The following is a 12165-nucleotide window of genomic DNA, read 5'->3' on the forward strand; positions in this document are numbered from 1 at the left end:
CAAATTGCTGGCTGCACTATCACTGTTTGTTGCCTTTATTATTTATTGTTTATCTGTTTCCCCTCTGCTTCGCACTTTCCACCTCTCCCCCGTTCCATGCACTTTTCTACTCCCCCCGCTCCCATGCACTTGCGCATTCTCGATGTCACTGGGCCTAGTACGATCGCTGTTTTGTTCTCCCCTGTTCCCCTCCCTTGCTTTGTCGCGCTCTGAAACACTTGTGTACGAGCACGATAGAAATAAAATATCAATCAATCAAAAAAGTGTCTGCGAGTGGCCTCTCAAATGAGTCTTCTGAGAGTTAATGACTAATTGAAGTAGTAAACACGCTACTGCTGTAGTAAAAATGTCTTGACCAGGTCTGCCTTCATCCACCTTATTTTAAAGCACCACGTGTCTTTCACTGAAGTCCTGTTAAAAACAAGCAATGGCAAAGCCAACAGTTTTGGCTTGTGCATAAGTATTCAGCATTTGCCAGGCACTGCTGTTAGATGCTCGGGTACTCAAACCATTTTGCACCCGCTACCATCAACGGCCAGTTAATACCAATACAGCAGTGCCTTTCCCATGCCTACACAAATGCCCAAACTGTTAGCATTGCCAATGCTTGTTTTGCTTTGCCCTTGATTTACAGGACCACGCATCAAGGGTAAAGCAAATGTACTACTTGGCTAAACGGAACCACATTGAATATAGGTCGGTCTAGTCAGTAATAAAATGTATGGTGCATAGTCAGCCTGGACATACTTTCTTTTACTAGCTGGGAGTCCTTGTATGGTAATAATGGCATATATTGGTGCAGACTGAATGGACATACATGGGAACAACCAGCACGTATATATTTTTATATTTGCATATGTTGTGTGCAAAAATGGCTTGACATGTATTGGAAAATGTTCCTGTGCGTGGTTGGTGACTTGCAACCATTGGGTTTTTTCATGTGCTTCCGTACAAAACCAATTGTAAACTGTATGGATTTCTACCCAATTTTGCAAAGAAAGTGTAGTAAAATGCATAATTTTAACCCAATGTTTCAAACATTTTCTTGGGAGTGAGACACCCCTCAAACTCTCCTTGTTTGGTTTGGTCTCCCTCACTGTGCTTTGGCGATCTCACATAATAAATGCAAACATTTTAAGCCTCTTCAGTTCAGAAATTCACCAGCTGCCACTTTACATCACCTATCTGTCACTGTTTATGTTGTGGATTTAATGTGCACACATGGGCATGATGCTCCTTAATGCTGGTATGATGCACCACACACCGTCATACCATACTATGTCTTTATGCATATGATACAAAAATTAGTCTGGCATAAACCTTTCTTCAGTACAGAAATTTAACTTTGCTGTGGTTGATTTTCAGTTGTAATAATTACCCATATTTAGGTTCCTCCACATAAACTCAAGGGGAGATTTCTCACGTCTCCTGTCTGTGGTGGTGCTGCCGCTGGCCCAGTGCAAAAAAATTGTAAGGGGGCCTCACCCAATTATTTGCCCTCGGCCTCACCACACCTTGTGACTGCCCTTGCCGGGCAGTTGCTTGCAACTTCACTTGCATGCAAAGACGAAGGTTCCGCTCGTTGCGAGCCACACACCTGCGCATATGACTCCAGGCACTGCCTGGGCGAGAAACAAACTGCACGTGCCCCTGCTCAGTGGACTGCTGCGCAGCCTCTGGATTCCAGTCCCGGTGCTGCTGACTGTCGTCGAAGCGAGCACAGAGCATGAGCGACCAGGCTGACGGAGGCAGCGATGCTGAGTCTCAGGCTGGGCAGGGACGGTCATATCCTATTTGCTTTTGTAGCAGCAAACAGCGATATTCAAGTGGTTGCAGTCTCACTTACTGGGCTGTCTGCCAGCGCTTGATCAATCCGATCATGCGTTTGAGAACCCATTACTCTATCTGAGACTACGAGTTTGCTGTTAACCTTAAGGTAATGTGTTTGTGACCCACCAACTTAGCAACAAACTTTCTACGCCATCATCACGCCTTGTATGAAATGGTTCCGTTCTTTTCAGAACTTGCCTTTTTTCACCTGAGTGGGGTTCTGTCACGTGTCAGGAATATTGTCGCTGTGTCTTCAATGAATTACCTCCTTAATTTATTTACAGGATTGAGAGCTGGCTGCTGCCTGCTGGTGGCATAGTTTGATGTTCTATAGCCTAGATATAATGAAGATATTTGTTTCAAGGACACAGGGTGAGCATGCATGCTGGTTGCAACTGGGACCATGAAAGCCTTGAATAGGCATCCAGACACACATACATCCATCGCCAACCTGCACATCTGTAAACTCATCCTCCTATCATCTAACAGTGCATCCTTCGATTTAAAGTCGATGTGCCTCGCCTCGTGCCTGCTTGGAAGGGTGCGGTGAGATGTCAGATGGTGTCTAAGAATCAAGTCTTTGCTGATAATTTTTTTTGTACAGCGAGACAGCCCATTCTATGTGGGGTCTCTTGCTGCACTTATCAAGCGATTCCTCTTCATTGTGGAGTGTTCAAATACATTTTCCTTCGAACATGCTCAGCTGCATTCAGACCAGGCTGGAGGCAGAGACTTTGATTTGCGGCAATAGCTGGCAGTGTAAAATGATAGATACAAGGTGTGCCTGGACATAGAACTTTAATGCTGTGAGATTGCAGAGGTCTTCTTGAGAGCTCTATGATAAGGTCTCTACGATATGGGCTTTCAATCTGTGTAATGTGCCCTGAGAATGTCAGGCATAGACTAGGCCATCACTAGCACCACTAGAAGGAGAGAGCAATTCCTGGGGAGTCTCCGGTTTGGGCTGGGTAGCATGTAAGATGATCCTGAGAAATTGAATGAATATATATATATATATCTATCCCACAGTAGGTAGTGGTCGTGTGGTTATGTTTAAGTTGCTAATCCCATAGGAAGAGCACTTCGTTTTGGGCGGCTTGTAACTTCGCTCCAACTGGACGAATCCACACCAAACTTTGCAAAAAAAGTATATGGCCCACTCTGAATTTTTTTGCAAAGTTTGGTGAGGTTTGGTCTGGGGGGGACAAAGTTATAGGGGGGGTCCCAAAATTTCTTTTTTTCCCATAGACTGAATGGGGAAAAAACTTTGCTCACGCCTACAGCCCAAACTGCTGGATGGATTTTCACCAAATTTGCGGCAGGAGCAGCTGCGTGGTCCCGAAAGTGTACTTTTGTAAATTTGTTGAAAATCCGTCCAGTATTTTATTTTAAAACGACCAAAAAGTAGTTTAATCGGCTTGCGTCATGTCCGCAGACATGCGACGTGTTCGCTGATTCGATGGTGAAGACCGTGAAGTGCGTCAATTTTGGAAACGCCCGCCATCTTGGATTCACCGACTTCGCCGCTGTCCGCGGACATCACGGTAAAAACATATTAAAAAAACACAACATTGCACTTGTCAAACTTATCAAATAATCTCTGGGGAGGTGAGGGGTGAATGAGGATGGGATGGGATATGGCTTCAAGAAGCAAAAAAACCAGGCGTGTTTTGCCACGAAAGTCCGCGAACAGTTCGGATGTTCGCGAACAGTCCTGAGAAGTTCGCGGACACCTCAGCATTACAGCGGTGGTGAAATGCAGTTCTTGGATGGCTTATAACTTTGGCGCCACTTAATGGAACTGCATGATATTTTGCATGTATGTTGCTGAGCTGATTCTGAGTGAGTATGCAAAGCTTGGTGGGATTCTGTCACGAGGGGGCAAAATTAGAGGGCGTCCCAAAATAATGTAAAGGCTTATAAATGAGGTGCCATTTGACGAATCTAAACTTCATTTGGCAAACTAATAGATCAAGATATACATGTTTCTGCAAAGTTTCGTTGGAATCTTTCGAGAGGGAGCAAAATCGGAGGGGGGGTCCCAAAATATTGTAAAGGCTTATAAATGTGGTGCCATTAGACAAATCTACACAAAGGTTTGCAAAAAGATTATAGATCTAGATATAGATGTTTTCGTAAAGTCTGAATGGATTTTGTCAAGTGGGGGCTAGGTTATATGATGATTGCATGTGCATACATTTGACACTTTTGAAAAAATAAAACTTGGGTGGATTTCCAGCAAACTTGCATAAGGAGCATTGGCAAGGACCTACAAGCATGGTTTTGCAAATGTGCCAGTGTTTTATTATTTGACAAGTATCATAATGTAGCTGCAAAAAATAGCGGTATACCTTTAGTGACTGAGGGGTAGCCTGTGGCCATGGGCAGTGGCCAGATTGTCCAGGTCATGGAATAAGGTCATGATCCGGACAATCTGGCTACTGGCCATGACCACAAGGGACAAAACATAGGATTAAAGTGGCCATGTCCACCTGGGACTGGCTTTGTGGTAAAGGTATTCGAATTTAGGATAGATCTGAAAGGGAAGAAAAATGTGCTCATGGTAATATGGTCATAGGGTTCTCTTTTTGCCTTCTGCAGGCTGCCATGGAAAGCGAAGAGTGGCCCTGTATGGAACCCTCGCCTTCCCTTTCCATGGTGGCCATCTTGGAAAAGGATTTTCCTTCGTCCCGATGTAGGAAGAAAAATACTTTTTTTTTTTTTTTGTTTTTTTTTAGCACCGCGGGTTCCTGCTTTGGGAACCTAGGGTGCTAATGGCCTTCATCCCCCATTTCAGGGGCTGGAATGGGGGAATAATGGTTCAGAGACCTCGTTATCCACCCTTGCTTCACTTGGGCTGATAACTTGAGCTGCTGGGCCGGTATCCACTGTTCCAGTCCCTGGAACAGAGGATGAATGCCACAATATTTCCATTAGCATAACACAAAATGCAAATGGAAATGTTGGAAAATCTTATTGAGTCTATGCACTTTACTGAGAAATATAAAGTAGATGGAGTCTATACATGTTTTTTTTAGTTCTAATTTTTAAATGTGAAAGGTGGTTCCTAAAGGAATATGTCTTTTGTTGTTTTTGGATGTATTATTTTTTGGCAGGAGATCTGAGAACGAAAGGTGGGGAGGGAAATGAGAGAAGAGGAACCAAACACTAATATGGATGGGTAGGTGGACAAGGGAAAATGTTGTGCATGTGTTATTTCTAAGGTAGGGGGCAGTGTTTCTCATGCTCCTTGATTACAGCAGTGGTGGTGGCTGTTGGGGAGGAGGGATGGCATTAGCTGATGCCATTTTAAGATAAATAGCAGTTTTAATAAAAGTATGTACTGTGTACAAGATTGTTAATGGATAATGAGTAGGAATAGGTGTTGGAGCTGTGCAAGGGAAATTTTGAAGTTGAAAGTTCCTAGATCAGTAGAAAATGCAGTTCTGAACTGTCCACAAAGAAGAAATCTTATCGTGAAGCGTGGACGGGTTCTCGGAGACGTCATCATGCCGCGCGCCAGCATATGGTCATGTGGCACTGTCCGGAAGGTCCGCTATGAAGTCAGATGTTCGTAGACGGCGACGGATGCAAAACTAGCTGAATTAGTTGCAAAAAGAGTATAGAAGTGTTAAAAATGATTCCAGAAGGTGGGAAATGGTAGAGTTTTAAGGTCACACTTTGTAAATGGGACACAAATATTGCTATATTGGGTAAGTATAATATTAGTAAGTTGTAGGAAAATAGCATGCACTGGTCAAAACCCATGAAATTCACTGAAAAAACTTTGTTAAAGGGACGTTATGGTTTCAAGTAAAATCGAAACCCCCCAGAAATTCGCCAGTTATGGTAAGCTAATCAAACTTAACTCGCGCCACCACTGTGCACTGGTAAGACTAGCACCCAGGACATCAAAGATTACATCACAAATGTCATTGATGACATCACTGATGACATCACATATCTGGGCCAATTGGTTTTGTTTATTGACATATATAGGCCAGGTGGTTTTGTTCACTGGCAGTTAGAATAATAAAATTGTAAAAGGTGCTATTTATCTAGACGTTAACCTTGTCATATGTTCTTAAAGTACTTTCCTTAGGGTTTGGTCTTAGCTCATGGTGCACATACGTGGGGAAATGAGCAGGCCTCGAACACACAATTCATTTGTATACATGAAGATAAACTTTAATGTCATTAACATTTTCTGATGATTCAGTTTCTTTCTTCCTTACTTAAGTTTCCCTGTATGTGCCTCTGATTTGTAATCATTGTAGTTATTCATATGTGTTTGTACCAGCACAAGTGCTGTAAGTCTTGAATTGTTAGCTAGTTATTACATATTTAACATTACTCAAAACTCTGATACGGTAGCATTCATTATTGTACTATCCAAAATTACAAGATTATAAATAGTGTACTTCTATGGTGCATGTTGCAGCCATTTCATATGTTTATATATGATTAGGTTTCTGTATTAACGACAACACTCCAATACAATGATATTAGATGAGTACATTCTTTAATAGATTATTAGTTCATGATAGGTCTCCTGATCACCCCTGACATCTTGTTACCAACAATATAAACACAAATCCTTGTAGGGACGTTTCAGCAAAATGTATTTCACATGTGATGTCATCAGTGACATTTGTGATGTCATCTTTGTCCTGGGTGTTAGTCTTAGCAGTGCACGGTGGTGGCGTGAGTTATGGTTGTTTAGCTTACCATAACTGGCGAATTTGTGTGGTTTTTCGATTTTTACTTGAAACCATAACGTCCCTTTAACAGTTTTTTTCAGTGAATTTCAAAGGTTTTTATTAGTGCAACTTAGCCATAACATCCCCTTAAAGTTTTTTCATTGAATGTGTGTGTGTATATATATCCCAGGTATTGACTCGTAGTGTGTGAAGGGACTGCGGGAGGTGGGGTGCTCGCAGATGTTGGCCAGAATGTTTCCCAGGTGAGCTTGAACTGTTGTCAGGAATGGACGGGCCCATGGAGACAGGAGCATAGAGGTTGCCATGGGTGTCTTTCAGGAATGGGCAGGTAGTATGCGAAAAGAGACAGGAGGGAAGGGCCCTCCGGCATGGAATGGCAAGTATTGTGCAAGGTGGACTAAAGGTGCACTATGGATACTCAGAAATGGCTAAGTGTGGAGCAAGGTGCTCTGGATGGACCGGAAATATGCCATTCAGTCAAAGCTAGGCTGCGTAGGTTGTAGGATGAACAGATATGGGAAGTGTTAGGCCTGGTGGCTCTAGGCTGGTCAATATGGCTAGAGGTAGCCCTGTAGTAGAGAGTCTGGTGTGGCCAGAGGAGGGCCTTAAGCAGAGATTTGGATGTGGGCAGCAGGGCAGGCCTGCATTAGAGATTCTGATTTGGGCAGATGTAGGCCCGCAGCAGGGATTATTGCGTCGGCAGAGGTAGGCCTCCAGCAGGGAATCTGGTGTGGACCAAGGTAGCCCTGCAGTGGGGATTCTGGTGTGGAAATAGGTATCCCTGCAGCAGCGGTTCTGGTGTGGTCGGGGGTATGCTTGTAGCAGGGATTTGGGTGTGGGCAGAGGTACGTGGTTGTTCATTGGATAGGTGGACAAGTGTTTAATTTGGTTCCACCTTTAAAAATATAGAAACTGCTTTTTATTTCTTCCACATTTGCCTGTGTCTCCCGGCCTTCTCTTTCCCAGTTTACTACTATCCTGCCTCTTGTTCTCACGCCCCTCTGCTTATGGGTGGGGTGATGGGTCGGGTCGGCTGCCTTAAAGGAGAACAGTCGTACTCGTACCGTAACCCACCCTGGCCCCGTGCCACAACAGGGACCGGGTCACGGTGACCCGGTCCCTCTGCAGCGACACTGAAACTCAATAGGGAAACTGCAGCACAGTGCGGGCATTAGGGGAGGTGTGGTATTCGGATGATTACTGAAAAGCTTAGCACTGGTCACAGGCTTAAGAGGTGCTCTGTGTGTCTTCAACACCCGTGAAACTGCCAAGGCAAAGAGGCCAGCCAGTCATCTCACGGCAGCCCACTGATTTGCACTCCTTACCTTCTTTGGTGTGCACCTCGTGTCAAAAGGCTGCTGCCAGCCCCTAGCTGATGTGCATGCATAAAGGGGACTAGAAAATGTCCAGGTTTCGAAGGCTCAGAACTGCCCATGTCTCTTGTTCTAACCATTAATGGTCAACAATGGGAATGGCCAATGGTTGAAATTTGGGAGAAAATTTGAGGTTACCCACCTTTGTAATCAAGGCACATTGGTGGAAGGGAACTTCTAGCTGGAGAGATGTTGAAAAGAATACATTTTAGGACTAGAAACTCTTTTTGTATGTTAATAGGGAAAGTGAACAGAGGCACGCATGTTCTGCAACCAGGCAGAACTGCCACCCTTAATCCGAAGCTTACGCGATACGCAGGACAATGTTTCACTGTAGCATGTAAGCTTTCCCAGGCTATGCCACACTTTCTCGACAGTAGTAAGGAATTGCTCCATGGAATAATCCCTGCCTGAATGGAAGATTCTAGGAGTGCCCTCACAATGCTACCCACACCCAGCCCAGACTGAGGCAATCCTTAGAACGCTGCCATTCCCCTGCTTTTGGGGTTCAGTGTGTGCTGGGTTTGTCACCTCTGCTGAAAGAATGTTTGCTTGAAAGAACTAGTTCATTAATTACACGCTCCTATTTCCTGTAATGACATGAAGCCGCTTCGGGTGCTCCCATTGTAGTCTCTTTCACAAGCACAGTTTTCACCCGAGCACCTTGATGTGGAGAAGTCGCCTCTGGGGGCTACATAGGTAGGTTCTCGTGCTGTGTAACATTCACTCTGTGGTTTACCCTCCATTCCTGTTGAGGCTCACCTCTCACAGTTATGGGTGTTCACGCAGACTGGACTAAACAAGGCAGGACAGATCTGCCCCCCCGACACCAAATGTTCTCTGGCTCTCTGCCAGATTCTCTGCCACCATTCGAATTCGCTTGTAAATATTAAAGCAGCTAGTGGGGTGCCCATGCATTTTAAGCAGTCGTTACTCTGCTACGAGACACGAAAGTATAATATAGTGTATGTTTCTCGACCTTGATTCGAGCTTCAGCTTCGTTCCTGTATTTGTTCATGGCTCTCCTCTGTCGGCGACTGCATATACTTTATCCCATGTGCAATTCGCATGAGCTCAGATTAAAAACACACTGCTGTTGCAAACGTGATTAACCTTTGGCACTCGAAACACCTGTGTTTCTGCTGTGGGTATTATGTTAAAAGTCTAATTTGTCTGTCTTTTGTATCGCTTGCATCCGAAATTGCAGATGAACTGGGTGTCTGTCTTGAGCCACCTCGCCAATATTCACATTACACATTAGACTCAATCATGTTTGTGTGTGCAATATACACAAAGATATAATGGATCTGGTTGACATACAAACCATAGCAACAGAATTTATCATGCATACAGAGCGCAAACAAAATGTTTTTTTTTTTATTATTATTTGTTTTTTTTTTAAATGTGCGTGATCACTCACTACAAATAAATTGACAGATCCTTTTACTCTGTGGTTTGTGTTCGTAGCAAAGTCCCCAAGGTGTCCCATGTCCCCCCCAGATTGTGTCTCCTACGCCCCTGATCTGAAACAAAGACAATATATGAGAACTGGGGCCTGCCAGGAGGGTATAACAAGACCCTTCAAGTATTGCAAGTCTGGTATTGACACCCAAATAAAAGGTTGGAACCAAAGGGGTCTGCTACCCTGGGACTGAGGAACGTGTTGTACTTCCGGAGAATCCTTTGTGTTTTTGTATAAAATGAGACTGGAAAGACCTTTGACCCATTTAATTCTAGGGCAAAGGAGCAACCCCCTTAAGTTGGAACATTATTTTCTTGAACATTGTTTTGAATCTTTTGCAAGCCCAACTGGCCGAGAACTATTGTGTTGCCTTGATGAACACTGTTTTCTTTAGAGCGAGATCACCCTTGCACTATTTTGTTGCTTTGTAGTCTGAGGGACAGAGTGAGGTAGGTTTTGGGGACATTATTGGGACAGGCTTTATAGTTTTGGACATCCTGACTGTTTTAGCTAGTTCTGTTGGGGCAGGGAACCCCCTCTTAGATGTAAGGATGGAGGCATTTCTCCCAACCCTTTGTGATCAATAAAAGTCTATACCCGAAAACATGCCCCCTTGACCCCCGTGTGAACCTTACTTCTGGTACCTCACAGGCTGCAATCATCGTTCGTATGTCCTAGGAAAGTGACATTACTGGATACAATACTAGACTCTCCAAAGGGTTCCCTTTATGTATCCATTGAAAGATATAACCCAAAGAGTCCTCTGGGGTACTAAATAGTTTTAGGGACCAATGTAAGGAATACCTAATGGAGGGTGTGGGGAGTCATGAAGATCTTCTGGAGAAAAAGCTGCTCAAAGTGAAGTTAAAGCTAGGTGACTCGGACTGGGTTAAACAGTACGAGGAAATTAAAACACGTACTTCCTTGAAAGAGTATGTTAGTACAGTAAGGAAATAATACATTGCCAGAATACTTAAAGCGTTTCCGAATCACAAGTATTGGCTGGGGGTCAATCAATTGCGTACAATGGAAGTTTGGGGACCGAAAAGCGTTTGCCAAGAGAAGATGGAGGGTGTCGCTTTTGTAATACCCAGGCATCTTGGAAACCTGTAATAACAGGTGTGCATATACAAGAAGTGTGATTTATCCATCTGTTCAGGTTTGTTTTAAAATATGTCCTAGTGACTGTGGATTCATTTTCTGATGTCAAATGAATTTTGGAGATGATTGGTAAAGGGCAAATGTCCAAAATTGATTATTGCGCTAGTGCACTTTATTAAGCGAATTTGAGGAATGGGGAGAACCCTGGCCTTTTGGGTAAGTTCCATTTGTGAATATTGGAGCTGTTGGGGAGATCGAGGCTGCGTAAGGGTTCTAATGTGATGTGATTTTTATGTGATGTAAATGCTAATGATTTGAAACATAATATATCGTGTATTTTTGTATACATGTTTTTTAAAACAATATTTACAATAAAAATAAAGCTATGCGGTCTAATGAGCATTGACAATATTTCTATTGCGCTTCTGTTTGCAGGCAAACGCAATTGGTCGCAGTGCGAAAACTGTACGTGAGTTTCTGGAAAAGAACTACACTGAAGCTGTTGAAAGTGACAACGACATCATCAAACTAGCGATAAAAGCATTGCTTGAGGTAAGTGCCCTGATGCACGTATAAACCCGCCTGCACGGATTGAATTTTGTTTTGGTGATGAATCGACTGATGCGTAACGATGTGTACTCCTTGTGCTGTAGGTGGTTCAGTCTGGCGGCAAAAACATTGAACTCGCTGTCATACGGAGAGATGAGCCAATGAAGGTATGTGCGTATACAACGGGGTTGTTTGTACAACACAGTCTGAGCAAGACTGTATTCTTGTCTCTATCGCTACATACATTTGACTTAACATGTATTGCTGTTGCTCCATTGGCACTTTTACCTTATTAGTGCAAAGGTGCTAAGCGGCCATTGTAAACATTGGCGCATTCTTACAAAACACGATTCTATGTCCGATTTGGAAATGTTCTTGTGAACACTGCCACCTTGTGAATGGACAGGGAATAATATGCTTGATCTACTCAAGAACGGGGCCGTTTTGCTAGGAAGGCGCAATCGCACAGGGTATCAAACCGCGGAATATGATACTTCCCGTCTGAGAAGCCAAGACTTCTCTGCTGACTTTTAGGCAACAAACTCATGACCTCCGTTTTAGATCTCACTGATTAACAGTATTTGTTGCTATAGCAATATTAATTCTGGCATGTGAAAGAGAATGTACATGCACCCTTGCATCGTGATTAGTCCCCGCCCACCCTCCTCCCAAGTCCCCAACCACCATATGCACGGTTTAGATCATCTGACGTTTTGGCCGCACACCTGGAGCCGTCCTGACCAAATATTTTCTGTGCTATAAGAGCAAGGATAATTCTAGCGCCAATGCATTTGAACGGGAAATTCGTTCGCTTGGCGAGAATCTCCCTATCCGCTCTGCAACATGTTGGCATGTATGTGGGGTGCTTCATGTGAGTCTGCAAAAAGCAGGCGTTAAAATCCCCAACCCGCAAAGGGACCTCGTAGTAAGGCGGTAAGGGTTTACCGGTAAAATACCGATACCGGTAAACCCTTCCCGCCTACCGTGTAATGAGGCCCAGTGTCTCAATTCCGTTGCTTGGGTGGCGGAAGCAAGTTCTGTGCAATGTTAAATCAATGGTAACTTGCCTCGCTATTCAGAATAGGTCATTTTGGCAGGGATGCAATCCTGGATCGGTTTCACAAGCACG

The 12165-nt window shown here is 43.9% G+C and overlaps 1 protein-coding gene across 5 annotated transcripts in view; it reads left to right on the forward strand.

Moving 5' to 3' along the window:
* Nucleotides 1-12165, forward strand: part of PSMA8 (proteasome 20S subunit alpha 8) — a 418402-nt gene that overhangs the window by 326715 nt on the left and 79522 nt on the right. For all 5 annotated transcript variants that reach the window (XM_069620937.1, XM_069620939.1, XM_069620938.1 and 2 more), the window contains exons 5-6: nt 10923-11039; nt 11141-11203. In XM_069620937.1, the coding sequence (XP_069477038.1) occupies nt 10923-11039; nt 11141-11203 (180 nt within the window). The remainder of the gene's footprint in view (nt 1-10922; nt 11040-11140; nt 11204-12165) is intronic.

The sequence above is a fragment of the Ambystoma mexicanum genome, chromosome 5q, assembly GCF_040938575.1.
Source record: "Ambystoma mexicanum isolate Mex_15411 chromosome 5q, UKY_AmexF1_1, whole genome shotgun sequence".
NCBI classification, from domain to species: Eukaryota; Metazoa; Chordata; class Amphibia; order Caudata; family Ambystomatidae; genus Ambystoma; species Ambystoma mexicanum.